The sequence below is a fragment of the Ctenocephalides felis genome, unplaced genomic scaffold (genome assembly GCF_003426905.1).
Source record: "Ctenocephalides felis isolate EL2017-DRISC unplaced genomic scaffold, ASM342690v1 CF-g0.4_SCAFFOLD_00845, whole genome shotgun sequence".
Lineage (NCBI taxonomy): Eukaryota > Metazoa > Arthropoda > Insecta > Siphonaptera > Pulicidae > Ctenocephalides > Ctenocephalides felis.
In genome coordinates this window covers 29,561,817-29,577,915 of record NW_020536999.1, presented here as the reverse complement: position 1 = coordinate 29,577,915, position 16,099 = coordinate 29,561,817, and the positions used below count along the sequence as shown (strand labels likewise).

The 16,099-nt window shown below is 31.5% G+C and overlaps 1 protein-coding gene across 1 annotated transcript in view; it reads right to left on the bottom strand.

The window, feature by feature from the left end:
* Window positions 1-1,440: 1,440 nt before the first annotated feature.
* Window positions 1,441-16,099, bottom strand: part of LOC113381636 (kin of IRRE-like protein 2) — a 570,166-nt gene continuing 555,507 nt past the window's right edge. The window contains exons 3-6 of the mRNA XM_026620421.1: window positions 10,264-10,447; window positions 2,046-2,306; window positions 1,786-1,975; window positions 1,441-1,455 (exon numbers count right to left, since the gene is read on the bottom strand). Coding sequence (XP_026476206.1) covers window positions 1,441-1,455; window positions 1,786-1,975; window positions 2,046-2,306; window positions 10,264-10,447 — 650 coding nt within the window. The remainder of the gene's footprint in view (window positions 1,456-1,785; window positions 1,976-2,045; window positions 2,307-10,263; window positions 10,448-16,099) is intronic.

Genomic DNA, 16,099 nt, shown 5'->3' with positions numbered 1-16,099 from the left:
ATTTTTTTGTTCTTTTCAGTCAAACGATACTGAGCTACACAATGTATTTTTATAGCGAGCTTTTCCGTATTGGCAAGACGTATCGCAACGCAATACGTTTAATAGTTGAAATTGGAACTATGAAGAAGTTGAATGCGATGACATTTATAATAGTTTTTAAGACAAGCTTTTAATGGAAAATGCACCATATGATATGCTTTTTTTAACTCCAGAAAAACTTCAAAAATAGAGAGAAATTAGTCTGTTTTCTGAATCAAATATAAAATATGAGCTTTAAATTCTGAATATTCATTCTACGATCAATACAGGGTGCCAAAAACTCAACGTCAAACCAGAGCGGGATGATGGTATTGATCGAAACTATCATAAAAATATTAGAAAAAAAATCCAATCCAGTAGTTTGAAAATTATGAGCTTTTAGTGCAACCTAAAGCTTTGGTGAAACTGTGACCCTTTTCCGGTTATTGTGGTCAATTGTTATTAATTTTGTTCATTAAATCTTTGGAACCGCAATTGTAAATTGCAATTCTGAGACCACAGTCTAAAATAATGTGACATTTGCACCAAATTCTCTAGAATTTAGACTATTTGAACCATTAATTTAAAATTTTCGATATTGTTCGACTTTGAGAGGCCCTCATTTAAAATCTTGATACTAAAGGGTGTTGGGAAGTTCTATAAAAAATTGGCCCATTTAACCAGGATTGTAAAATTGTAAAACACTTGATAGTTTCGTAATAAAAAAATCTAGTGAAAAAAACCTAAAAAACATGATTTTTCTGGTTCACTTAATTATTTTGAAATAATTCTATAGAATATGTAGAATAAAATTGTTCACATTTTTCAAATTATATATAATTCTTGATGATTTAATACAAAAGATTTCATCTCATTTGTTTCTCACTTTCATTTCTTTCTCACTTTCATTTATTTCTATTTTTATTTCACTTATTTATTTCTTGCACGTATTATTTTCAACGAATTAGAAAAAAAGTGGTATTTGTTCTACAAATTATAAACATCGCAGATGGTATTATATTATTATATTATATTGTATAATTATTATTTCAAATGGCATCTTAAACATTAAACAAATCAATTTATTTATCTATCGCTGTCCCCGGTTAGTTATTCCTGTACCAAAATATATATTTGCTAATTGACAGGAAATTCGCCTCCCAATTTCAATTACTTCGGATTTTGTCTATATAATATGTGGCATAAAATGACATCCTAATCTTTTGATATGCCCTGCTCGTAGTCCTAATTAGATCGGGATATTTACGGTCGTTCAAAAGGTCGGAGTTTAAAGAGGCTAATTTATTTGATCATGTCAAGTAATTTATAATATTCCATTTATTACCCAAAAGCCCTAGCCGATCTAGTTCGCTGTTAATTATGCCCCTAACCCTACATTTTGAATTGAGTAAATATGAACATTTATGTATCGTGAACCTGAATGCATGTATTAAAACGAGTGATTTAACATAAAGAGATAGTATTATAGAGTCTAACTATTGAGCGGAATTACATGTTGGACACGGACGATTCATACATATTTATTGCATAATAACAAATCCATGATCCGGTCGGAGCATATGTAATGAACATATTCAGGACGATTTGGTGTAATGAGATGGAAACTAGCATTTCGTTATAAATATTTAATGAAATGCTAAAACTCGACAAAATTACGTAAAATGATTACACTATCGTATCAAATGATTATTTCATATCGATATTTCAATTACTATACTCAAAAGTAGGAATAAACTTACAGTTTACGCTCAGAGATACTGCAGCTTCCAATCTAGCACCTGCAGGCATAGCTCTATTCCAAGCCGAGCATCGGAAAACTGCTCCATCATCCTCCTTAGCCGGAGTTATGCGCAAAGTCGACGAAGTTGGCTGATCTCTTGAACCACCGTATTTCAGAGAAGCTTCTAACGGATGTTGAGAGTCATCACGATACCACCTAGAAAATATAATTCAATATTAAAATCGACTAAAAAATTTCGCGCTATTAACAAATTACAATTACATACCTTATGACGGGATCCGGTGATCCTCCAGTGCTGCTACAAGTCAATTCCAAAGGTCTTCCTTCTGTAGCAACGGCTCTATTTCCTGGTGACACTGATGGTTGCCTAGGTGGTGCCAAAACTGTGAGAGCCATGCTTTGTTCGTGTAAATTATCACCAGAACCTCCGGCTTTCACTCGACATTCAAATCGACCATTGTCGCGATCGTATGAAGCATTTTTGATCAAAAGATCGTAACGTCCTTGCTCTGGACGATAATCCAATCTAGAAAAAATACAAAAGAATTTCAAGAAAATATCTAAAACTTTTATGATATACTTTTTTGCTTGATTTTAATTTACAAAACATGCTCTTTTCTCATATGTTGAGGCCCCACGAACCTGTACAATTTTATAGCTACAAGAAAAGGGCAGTTATGATGAGTCATGAGTTCTCCTATTTATTAAGCACAATCTACTTCCACGGAACGTCTTCGTATTGTTTTTCTGCTTTTAGTGCACATAAACATTTTAGTATCCGGAAGCGTTATGCAGTGTCATAAAATCGCAATTAGATTTTTTTCTGGTTTTATCTAACATGTTTTATTATCATACCTCGATGTTATCCGCATAGGAGAAAATTATTTCATGCGAAGGTCGTAAGGGTAAATGGACATATCCGGGTTAAATAGAGCTATTTTATAATATACAGTTTTAAATTTAATTTGGATTAGTTATGATATGAATGGTAATGCCAAACAATTGATGTTCTAATTTTGGAATACATCAGTATAATCTGTACGGCTGAATTGGATTACGAAAATGTATAAAATAATGCGGAACATTATTTGGAATGTTATGAAAATTATTAAAATCCAGGACACACATCAGTGTACAAAGCAGCCTTGCGTTTGATAAACATGCGGCATCGCGAGGAATGATAAATAGAAATGTCCGAAAAATTCGTACTCTGAATTTATATCGCTGGATAAACGAGCAAATCTCTTTCAAAAGTCCACTGGCCATATAAATGGGGGGCGCGAGTTCGTTAATCTTGTCACATACACATGCAGAAGTAATTTTTTGTTTTGTCGGATATATATATATATATATATATATATATACATGTGTGTAAATATAAACGCTCGGACCATAATATTTTTTTTTTCAAAGAGAAAATATAACATTTGTGGAGTTGAAATAAACGTGGCTGCACGTTTACAAAACACGCAAGCGTTCGCTAGTTGAGGTAAAGCTGGTCTTTACAAAATGACAATCATTTAGATTCAATTTAAACTTTAAAAATATATTCGATATATTTTATGATGCTCACATTTACAGTTTGTCTTTACAGCGAAATAAATTAGTGAAATTAATCACTTCTTACTGATCAACTAGGAATTACTCTTTAATTATCTCACATGAATTATCAAATTTTTCTTAATAATATCATAAAACATCCTAATGAAGTTCTTCAACAGATCGACAACATATTCTTATATAAAAAATATTAAATATATGTCAATAAATATAACAGAATCAAAACGAATGGGTTTCAATACGAATGAATCTTAAAATACATTTCAAAAATTATGCTTTCCAATATGGCAATATCAAATTCAAAATTATCGATGTCCATTACTGATAACCATATTATTTATATTCAATTAATTTCCTGATTCTCTATGGAGCAACTATAGATTATCGTTTGAGTTTTATTTACTTTATCTATAAAAAATATTATCATATTTCGAACTATTTCTCTAGAATTTTTCATTAAGTTTTTTCATTAACTTAAAATCAGAATCAGAGTCGGATTACCAGAAGCTTCAATTTGTTTTAAATCCTCAATTCTAAGTAGAGAAGAAAACATCCAAATGCGTTTATAAATCCTTTGATTGTGTTTTTCCCAGCACAATGATAAATTTGGGCAATTCATATCTTTTCTGGTACTAGATGTCATACAGCTTGGGATTTTAAACATTTATCGTATTACTGTACAAATGTTTTTGCTAAAGTATGTGATGTATGTAACTCGTTCTCTGTCGTCGTAATACATTGCTGTGAGCTCTGCAAATACTTTAGCAAAATTGTGATGTTTATTCATTAAAATTATGAAAAGAGAGAAAACATTCATTTGGGATCACAGGATTGTTCAAACAACGAAATAAATGATACAAAATCAATATTATAATAAAATTACCAAATAAGTAACTTTATAACTTTGAACAACTTGAATTTTGAAAAAATATTATTAGCTCTACCCGATACCTTGAAATGAAAATCTCAATTTAATTTAATTAAAATCAGAGCACGAATTTATGAAAATAGAGATATAAAATATTGATTTAAAATTATTCGATATGGAATTGTATCAATAACTCTTGTTTTTACTTTAATATAATATTTACCGTTCAAAAAATGATATTATCCAGTGTTACTTTTTTATCTTCCATATACCTCTCACAATCAGATTTATGATTCATTACAGTTTGATTTTACATTAATTTAAGCAAATATTGAATATATCGACGTTTATTTCATATGCGTGGGTTTGCTGATTGGAATTAATAATTATTCAGACCGTCGGACATTCTACCTGTGGTATGAAAATTCTTCTAGCCTTCGTATAGATGTATTTAGGTCAACCGAATGATTCACAACGCAAACACCGCAAACGTGTAAATTGGATGTTTGTTCAGAACGCGTTTACTGGAAAACACTTAAAGTTGGAAAAGGCATAATTTTGTTTGAAAAGAAGTGCAGTAAACGGCGGAAGAAGAAAAAACGAACTAGATCTCAAGGAATTAAATTATTTACAGACTCAAGTGGAATTGACAAACGACAACTGGCTTTGGAGTATGTACACTGTGGTTCTAAACTGACTAGTGTTGACTGTAATATACAAGTTGCCAGAAGACATTTCGATTTTTTTAAAAAAAACTAGGTTATGTCATATATTTGCAACGAATTACTGCATAATTTAACCGTTTTTCTGTTGCAAGTAAAATGTTGCTAACATTTTCATTTGCTCATTAGGCTTTGATTCAGATACATTAGTTCAGCAAATCAAATCATCAGTTGCATTACATATAGAATAACAATGCTCTAAAGGAAATTATCTGTAACAATAGTGAGAAAAAGATTCAAAACTGATGCAGAAAACCTAATTACAAAATATTATATATAGTATAACTTTATAGAATGATTCATAAGAAGTCGCGATACGCGTGAGTCCTAACAATAAAATTACAATTCACCCGTTGTTCCCACAGACGACAACGGAAGAAAAATAAACGAGGACATTGAAAAGGACATCCGAAGCAAAACTGAAGACCAAATAATATATGAAGAAGACTTCGAGCAAAAAGCGTCTAATTGAGGACAATTTAGCGGCAGGCGGTCGCGCGTTTTGGTTTAAGATTTCGACTCACGTACAGAGCTTACAAATCACAAAATACGAAGAGAAGACACTCCTGGTTGAATCAAGAAATACTCGACCAGAGTCCCGTAGGAGTGCACGAAATCAGAAACTATTGTTCGCTGCCAAAACGGAGAATGAAATTACTGACTAGGGCAAATTTATCGGTTCGCTGATTACAAAAACACATAGATTTAATTAAAAGTGACTCAGTAGATTAAAAAGCAGAAAATATAATTAATAGTTGCCTTGAGGCAAATGCCTCTTACACTACTTCTATTACTTTTACCAATTTCCTGCTTCCCACTTACTATTTGGTGAAATTTGTCCCTCCGTTGGTATATAAACTTTATTACATTCGAGATATAGCTACTCGATCCTTTACTATTGTTATTTTATCAACAATAATTATACACTACTACCTCTCGTAGCTTGATTATATTACAATAAACCTATGCTTGTCATAACAATAGCAAAGTTTTGTAGATTCGGCAGTACTACGTAGGGTTAACTTCCCTTCGCTTATCTCGCTATTAAGATACACGTTGGGACTAATCAAAAACATTGGGCTCAGGTATCGAGCGTTTCCTAAATGTGGCTGAAGGCAATCGTACCTGGATCGAGGACCCATTTAAGCACAGGGAGATCATAATCAAACGAGACTTGAGAGGGGATTATTTGGTATCCTCAAATGTAAAGGAAATATACTTGCAAACAATCTGTAGAAATATTGCACTTTATTTTGTTAATTTACTTATATTATTTATTTTGTAGCGTAGGGGGAAGTCCCCTAGTGGCGGACACTTTAGGTTATTTATAAATAAATCAAAAAATATTTTACGAAATGTTTATTAAATTCAGATTTATGTTAGATAACAAAGCTAGAAATCAAACTGAATTAACAAAACCGCAATCTTTGCTAAAAATAATTATTACTATCAATCAAACTTTGGTATCAAAAAATATGATTTTAAACAGTGGCACCTAGTGCCGGACATTTCAAAACAACCTGCATGGATCAAATATGTAGCAATCTCCACACTCTGGAATGTCTGCACATGTGTCTTTGACGAATATTCTTAGATATTGCAAAAAAAGTCACTATTCATCCCCCCTTTTGGCTGGGCCACACCGATGCTTTTAGCTGGTGCATTCACCAGAAGCCTTTCATTCTTTGACTAGGAAATACGAAAAATTGGGGTATGTAGTGACCATTAGCACGCATACAGAACAAAATTAAATAATTGGAATAAATTACGTATATTCAGAAGAAATATCAATATATTTACTGTCCGGTACTAAGGGACGACTTAGTGTCCGGTGATATGGGCAATTTTCGTTCATTTGGTGGCACCTACTAAAATTGGTTAAAAGATCTAATAATATTCCACCATTTTACGGATAACGATCAAGTACAACTTTTATCTTTGCATACCACTCAAATGTAAATGCATAAATATGCTAGAATTACTTCCATTGATATTTATGTGACGCCGTGATTTTGCGCCTAAAACAGCAAAGGGTCGCTCTCGCTCGAAAAACAATTACTAGATTAATGAACAGACCCTAAGAGGGCGATTTGCACCTCTTAGGTAAACGCCTATCTCCGTTTCAGATTAAAAACTACGTTTCAGACAACATGATTTCAAGCAGTAGTGATATCAATTTTTACTTAAAGACAAATGTGAAAATAAGTATCTAAGTAAAAATAGACTACCCGCGCATCAAATATAGAAAAAATAATTAATGGGTAGCCTGCAAGAAGAGCTACGTATTTAAAAGGTATTATCACAAAATGTCTTATAACATTTAAATTGTGGCTGATATTTTAGAACAAAGAAAACAAAAGCAAAAAAAACATTCTTTATTTGATTGGTGCGCTAAACAGTTCAAATAGAAATATATATATATTTGTAGATAGCATTCGAATTATTCGATAATTGAATCTATGGGAGAAAATCTACAAATGTTTGAGGGTATTAAAGAGCTTCATCCTTGGGTAAATCCTGACCAAGGTTTACTATAAACTATTCTTTTATATTATCTAAAAATTGTAAATTATACAAATTTATATGCGATTCATATGCTTCTGGAATTTTTTTCACCATGCCACTTAACATTTTTCTAATGTTTAAAGAAATATATTATTATAATATTCATACTAGTTACTATTCGCTAAAATGTTCATTATAGTGTATAAATTATTGAAAAAATATACAGTTACACCGAACTGATCCAGAATCGCAGATATATTCCAAATCTATCCGAAAGGGTTTGTTGGGAAGCAATAGGCAATGTTTGCGATGGCCAATATCCGATCTAATTTACTCCGTTCGGGTTAGAATCATACGTATGCCACATGGCGGTATTTCGGGGCTCAAACTCGGGCACAAAATCAAACATCTGCAATGGTACACAGCCAGCGCAACAGAGCCGAGATCTAATGTGCCGATTAAATCTGATAAACTTCAATTCGATTAGAATATGATATCCGATGGGTTAGCAGTATAGCAAATAACGTGCTCATCGTGTGAATGGACGGATATTGCTGCTAATAAATCATTAGGTTTAGGATATACGGGATAAAAGGTTTTTAATTATCTTCTGTAGAACTACGCATTCTCTAGCTTCATATTATTTTTAACTGAAGCTTTGAATTATTAAGTTAAATTAGAATATTCAAAGTTCTTTTACATCGGCTACTAATTAAATTAAAAAGTAGTTTTTATCATTTTTGTTTAACTTTTTCACAATATTGTTTCTCATTTATCTTCTCTCAATTAACCCTCTCTTTGGTGTAGCAATCTCGTATGATACTAATTAAATAGACAAGCAGTGGGTTCAATTCAGCGTTTGCTCGTGCATACAATTATTCGCTAAAACAACACGGCGATGTACGAGTCGGGGTTGAAGAGCTCAAATGTTTGACGCGGTAGGAAACTGCGAATTACGGACCAATAATGTTATTTACGTATATAATACTATATTCGTATATATCCACATATACAATAATAAAGCAATAACAAATATACGATTTCGTATTCAAATTTTGTGAATGAGCATATTTCCCCTTTGCGGAGTCAGTTTGTTATTATACCTTAAATTTCGGTAGAGATATTTATAGCAATATTTACTTCACTACATTTCATTTTTCATGTTATGTACTAGATTATTTTAATATTTAATTTTACATTATTTAACAGTCTCATTAAAAAATATTTTTAAAAAAATACAACAAATATGTACTTCGAGTTAAGTTAATTAATTTCAACTGGATTGAACAACTATTGGTTGCTATCCATTTAAAACTTCATATAATAAAGTCAAAACAATTACTGAATGTTCTAGTAAGACAATTATAATTAAAAGTATATATAAAGAAACGTTTTACTTCCAGAAGAAGTTTATGTTTTCGTGAAAACATCCGACTTGCTAGTTTCATGTTTTTTTGCGTTTCAAGTCTTTCTGAATCGAATGAGACCAAATTTGGAAAAAGTATTATAAAAATTTATGAAAGTTCAGAACTTCGCCATGAGCTTGAGCGATTCTAATCAGAATCTATGCCAATGCATAACATATGTGCGTTCTGTGGTGTTTCGTAGGTAGATACTGATTACAGTTGACTTTATATACATACTTAAATAAATTACATTTTTAGAACAGCAAGTAAATGAAATGAAATCAATTGTACAATTATAAGTATGTATGAAAACATAAATTGTAAATCGTATCGATTATTTTTTAGTGAAAGCAAATTTTTTATTTTTGTAATATACAGTGAAAAATTTTACCTAACTAGCTAAATCTCTATTAAGTTGATTTTGCATACGTATCAGAAAGTTTATACATCTTGCCTTAAGGTAAAATGCTACTGACAACAAGTTATATTTTATTCTTTAAATAGTAGGATATTATGTGTAAATAATAATATTTATAATAATTGTTTTGAAATCTTTAAGAATATAATCAAAATATTACGTTTTTTAAATATTCGGTCACAAATCTAAATTAGTAAAGATATCCTCAAGTTTTATTAATAATATATTTATTAGTTTAATGAATTATTTCTCCAAGTTATTTTTTATTGTATATTACAGAAGAGTACTTTAATTTCTGCATTAATTTTGATAATTGTAAATATCATAGTTTAGGATTTATTTGGAAATTTTTCCTGCATCTAATTGCAATATTTGGTCAATGCTCTTGTTGTCAATATTCATATAATGTGTAAGTTTTTTTTAAATTCATTTTATGTGACTTTGGATTTTTCAATTATTAAGCCATTTACATTTTAACATAATTTTATTAAAATTTTATGTGTTTATAATTTAATTTTGTTATTATTATTACTTAAGCAATATATAATTCAGTATATATTAATATTGTTCCCAGATTTTTTTCCCCTTTTCTTTGCATCTGCTCTATCAGATAGATATTTCTATAATTTTTGTTTTATAATTTTCTCTGCGATTAGTGTAAAGCAATTAGTTAACAATTCGACAATACAGGAATGTGTTTCTGTTAAAATTGTATACAGAGAAACGTGTTCGCGTTTTCGATTATGCAAAATAGGTATCGCCGAACTGGTATCCAATAACATTCGCGTGCCGAGCTATTCGCGAATTATGTCGTTATCAGTATCGGAATGACTAGTTTTTGGTCGTCGACATCAACTATATTGCTTAGGAATTTATTTAACAATAGCATGAGAATAACACATTGACTCTATATAAATCTACCTATTTAATAAATATACAGCATACAATTATACTAATCAATTTAAAACATATAAATTAAAACTGATGAATGATGTTTTCCTTACTTGTAATTTTTATCCAATGGCACATCATTAATTGCCACACTGTCGTGGTTTTGTTTATTGTTCCTCAACCAGAAATATGTGAGATTTGATAATGGTTGCAGATGGAATCGGCATTTTAACGTGACATCTTCGCCTTCTCGTGTGTCCATAGCTTCGTCATCTCCAAGCACCATTGTTGACAGACCTACGGAAGAAAAAACGAAAATTAATAATGTTTATCATAGAAAAAATAATTTCTTTGTGCAAAGTCTTAATTCAATTGCTTATCAATATTCCACCATAAATCCGAAATCGAATCGACAAACCACTGAATCATTTTATAACTACCGATAAAAAATAAGCATTTACCCTCAACAATACCGGTAATATATTTGAAAATCCATGACGTTGAAATAATAATGTCGACTGAGGGGAAATTCAATATGATACAAATAACATAAATCGCGATAGGGTTAGTTACACCCCTTCCAATCAGCCGATAATAGTCAAAATACACACGAGGCATATTGCTCTCCGCCGATATATTCGAGATTAGCGTCGAACGGCGGATGAAGAAAAACGATGCAGCATAAAACGAGGACTTAACCTCGCATTTTCCGGTTAATAAAATATGAAACGGAACTATGAAACGACCGCAGGAAAATCGTATTCAGGGTAAGGGAAAACGGATACCCTTTAACTTTTGAGAACGTGTGCACGGGTCCAGACCGCAAGCTGAATCAAATGCGATAAAATTGATAATATTGATTTTATAGGAGCAATAAAATTATACAGGCATATTTATAGTGTAATACATACACACACTCATGCACACACACATACATATATACGAGGTGTGTTCAAAAAGTACCCGGAATTACTAATAAATAAATTTCGCGGGTCTGGAGTGTCTGATTGTCAAAATTTTTTTTTTATTGTGTTGGTATACATGCCCCTAAAGTATGATGAAATTTTCAGCTATATTCACTGTTTACTTTGTCTGTGGTAGTCGCTAAGGTTCGACGTGTTTTTCTGAGCTCGGCGATTTTTACAATGGAAATAAAGTGTTGCAAAGTGCAAAAGTTCACCAGATATGGCTCCGTGTGACTTTTTCCTATTCCCAAAGTTGAAGAGACCCATGAAAGGACGGCGGTTTTCCTCGATTGAAGAAAATCGCTGAGAGTGCTCAAGGACATATCAAAAAGTGAATATCAAGGGTGCTTCGAAAATTGGAAAAAACGCTGGCATAAGTGTATTATATCTGGGGGGGACTACTTTGAAGGGGACCACATTAATGTAGACGAATAAATAAATATTTTTTTGAAAAAACGAAAATTCCGGGTACTTTTTGAACAGACCTCGTATATCGTGTCGTGATGGTAATGGAAAAATACTTCTCTAAAATGGTTTGACCGATTTTTATGAAATTTTATAATAACGTTCAAAATGAACAACTATTTTTCATACGCCTAAGTGGTAAGGGTCAGCACACCACCCTTAGCATATTTTCTTATTTTTTCGACAAAATACATACAGACCTAAATTTTCACCCTTCTTCCATAAACTCCTATTTCCCAATAGGCATTCTAGTTATCGAATATTTTTTTAGATTTTCTTGAGCCTATGGAAAAGCTTAAATTTTACTTAAAAATAATTTATTTTTATCATATATAAATAGTGTATGTATGCTTGTGTGTAATGTATATTCATCAACCATACAATTGTATTCTGAATCAAATTAATGACACACAAATAATTCATGACGCCCATGAAAAAACTCGTATTTTACAAGTTAAATTAAAAAACCTAAATTAATTTAATGCTCAGGTACTTTTTAGTTAATTATTCATTAGAAGACATCATCAAAACGGCAGGCCCCCCTGAAACGACTGTCTTACAATTAGCCAAGCGTACAATTCAATATATTTATCATATTTGATGACGTCCCCTCGTTTTTTTGTTTCTAAAACGTTTCCTCATGTGTATATATCGTATTAATGAGTAAAAACAAGCAATTGGGAAAAAACTTGCAATCGACACATGGTCTATATTAATGATGTCTTCATTATAATATATTCTGAGATAAAATAATAGGTATGATTATGTAAGCATACAGTTACACTAAAAGTGTTTTTAGCAAGCAATCATTAATCATAGAAACATACTACATTTGCCAACTGATTTTATTACCATTAGGAACTAGTAATGATTTTTTGTGAAAGAGATAAATGTATCCGAATCGATCAATTTTTTTATCATCATGATGTAAATTACCTGTAGTAAGGTTAGCTTGATTGAACACTAATTCTTTCGCGAAAAACAAATTGCATTTTTACATAATGGTAACAGTTACTGAACCGCGAAATGTTAAGATTAATGATCATTGATATAATTATACTTTGGTTATGTAAATCACGGTGCATGATGCAAAACATAATGTTTATTACCTATAATTATATGGAATAAAAACACCACGATTTAAAGACAAAAAATGATTTTCTATTGGGTTAACATCATGCATATACATCATACATAGCCAGATTTCTTATCACAATCTACAAAGATTAAATACGACAAGAGATTTAAAAGAGCAAGTGTGGACTTTTAATTTTGTCTTAACGCACGTTGATGGCAGCACGTTTTCAAACTAGTTTTCTTCCTTTAATTTCATCACAAAGCGACAATTGTAACAGGATTTTCTTCGCACGTAGAATATTTCTAGATAGTCACAGAGTCGACGAAGGATAATTAGACATCTGGACGAATAAAATTGCAAAATGTATAGTGCACACTGGAAGAATATTACTCATATTCACACGGACATCTAAAAACTAACTAATCATTAAAGGTATTTAAAAATATTGAGAATTTTTGAACTATACGAGTACCCATAATTGAGAACAATATTTTACCAGGACTGCCGGCATGTAAATGATAATTCTTTTTGCTACTAAAGCATATAGTAATGCACATTTCAATTTATAAAATACATTGACAAATTGAATATACCAAATATGTAGCGTATTGTGGCTTGTGTTCCTAATTCTAGCGTTCATATGAATCCTATAGCTCCACAATGTTTTTCACCTGTCGGCTACTACGTGTCTATTACACACCTATCACGTCCGATTTTTCTTTAGCATTCCTTGAAGGTATATAATCCAAAGATTTTCCACGGATCGCGGTATCCATGTAATTATTCTCGTTTCCACCTCTGAGATTTAATAATGATAATTGCTCGACGCGGTACGAAGCCGCTTTTAGTTCAGACCTCACACCAGCGTATCATTCTTCCAGGCTTTGAATAAATAAACCGAAACCTTATTACTTTTTCACTTTCTAGGATGTGTAATACCCGAAGCTAAATGAAACTCATCGCAGGAAAATGCATTTCATATCGTGCGCTGCGGCTTTAGTGGATTAATTACAAAATTTTCAGAATCCTCGGTTCCCTGAATTACTTGTTTAGGAAGATATAATTTAATTTACGCTTGCTGGCTGAGTTCTAAATAGTGAAACCGAAATAAACTGGTAAAATATTCGTTGCAAGCCAAGATTGTATCTCGTCTCGTGCAACATCATAAATTAACTTCCTAGAAGATATTCGATACAGAATTATTACTTTAGAATAGACCTACAAAAAAAGTTTAAATTTTACTTTAACATTAGCCTTTGAATTACTAATGCTTTACTACCAAAGTTAAGAAAAATAATCTAGCACGTCATCTAGAAATTGCGTCATTTCCTCCCGAGCCTAAACTTTCGCAGTGTGAATCCTTCATCATAATTTGCACTTGTATTTACTGGAATAATCATCAACTTGACAATGAACGCGTAGAATGTTGCAATATAAACTTTTTCCAGCATTCTTGTCCTCTTCTAATGACCCATCGCTTTGTGAAGTTTAGCAATAAAAAAATCGTTGAAACTGGCTAAAAAAGTAAATATATTTTCCGGGAATTATCGCGGCTCTCAATGGGTTTATTGTCAACCTTTTTTGTACACTTTCTCTCTCTTTAAGTGTGTTTTCAAATCCGAGGATCGTTTGCGTTTTTGCAATGAAACTTTAATAGGAACGACTTGAACGATGCTCGTGCGAAATATAAAAGAAAAGTTGACGGTTTTCAGCAAAAAGTGGTATTTGTTAAATTAATGAGTTTGTTTGACGAATTTATTACGCAGATTTATCACTTAGGGAGGAATACATAAGTTGAAAATACAGATGCGCTGTAGCTCGAAGCTTATTTTGCACTGGGGCATGCGTTATACCCATAGATACTATTAAATGATTTATAAAAGCACGATTTTTTCATTTATGATGAAATAAATTAAAATCGATATTGAATTAACATCTAAAATATATGCATCTATACATGAGTATGTGTGTCTGTGTATTTTTAATATCCACCATTATTCAGCATCAACCCGCTGACAGAATATTTAACAGTCTGCATGTGGGCATGACAAGATTAATAATATTTTAATAAACCCCCAAAAGCTTTGTGATTTGAATCAGGGAGAGAACAAAATGTTTCCCCTTTTTTTCACAATGGGGCTGACTGGACCCAAAATTCAAATAGGGGAGGTATTGAAAATTAATATCCGCGAAGCTGGATGCACGCAAGACAGCTAACAGAATCTTGAGGGTGGGAAAGCAATATGTTGTTTTGAAATGATACCTACCCTTGGAGGGAAATACATGCATTGAAAATGGAAATGAAAAGGAAATATTTTGCTAAATTAATGTAAGGAAAAATTATTAAAAAATGTAATTTTATTATTGGAAAAAAAGACAACAAGGAAAATTCAAAGAAAAGTACTTCTTTCGGGCAGTTTTATAAAGTTTATTCATTTTTTGTTAATCTCATCTGGTATGTTAACTTTGTGACAATATATGTATGAGAAAATGAGTTATAGTTCTTGTGGGAGGTACTATAAGAACATTTTCCTGCATATATTCGGAATTGTGATTGACAATTTTTGATGGTTTAACAATGACAATGCAACTTTGCGGAATACCACATCGCGTTTTGCTGAGCTATAGTTGTAATAGAAAAGCTAGACAATAGTTATTCAACATGAGGAAATCAGAATATTAAGTTACTGCTAATCAAATAAATGTCCCTGGATTTTATTATAATGTAGATAATTCATTCCGTTTTTTTTTTCAAGAATAGGCACAAAATTTAGGTAAAATTTTTAACTGACAATAAATAGCATGGCCGAGTTGCTGGCATATATATTTGATAACTGAGTTTTTCGAAAAGTTCACAGTTTGCACATTAAAAAATTATACTGCTAATTATATTAAGTTACTGCTAATTAAATAAAATGCTGACCTAGATTTTAATAGATAGGCAATATCTTCTGTTTCACTCATTGCAGGTATATATTGCAGCATTCTAATTCAATTATTGATTAGATATTAAGCAAAATGCAAATTAAAAATATCCCATCACCATAACAAAGTGAATAAAATAACGATATATATTGATCTTCGATCTACAACCTACTTCTCTCATTATTTTTGCTAGTCTCTCTGTTATTATATTAAAGTACAGGTATTTATGTGCCTACATCATACCTCCTATCCTGAAGGATTTCGGGTTAAATACAAAATCCCTGGTCAATTCTGACCAAATTTAATTTATTAATAAGCGAATACCAAATACATATTTTGTCGATTATTTTGAATGTAAATGCAATGGAAAACCGAAATATAAAACTAGATTCAAAAATATTTTGTAAACATTTAGTAAATAAAATACACACGGTTTTCCTTACAGCTCTCCGTCTACAGCTTCTGTTCCTTTTTCATCCTCCGAACTGATGGAATTTATGAAATTGTTTTTACGAT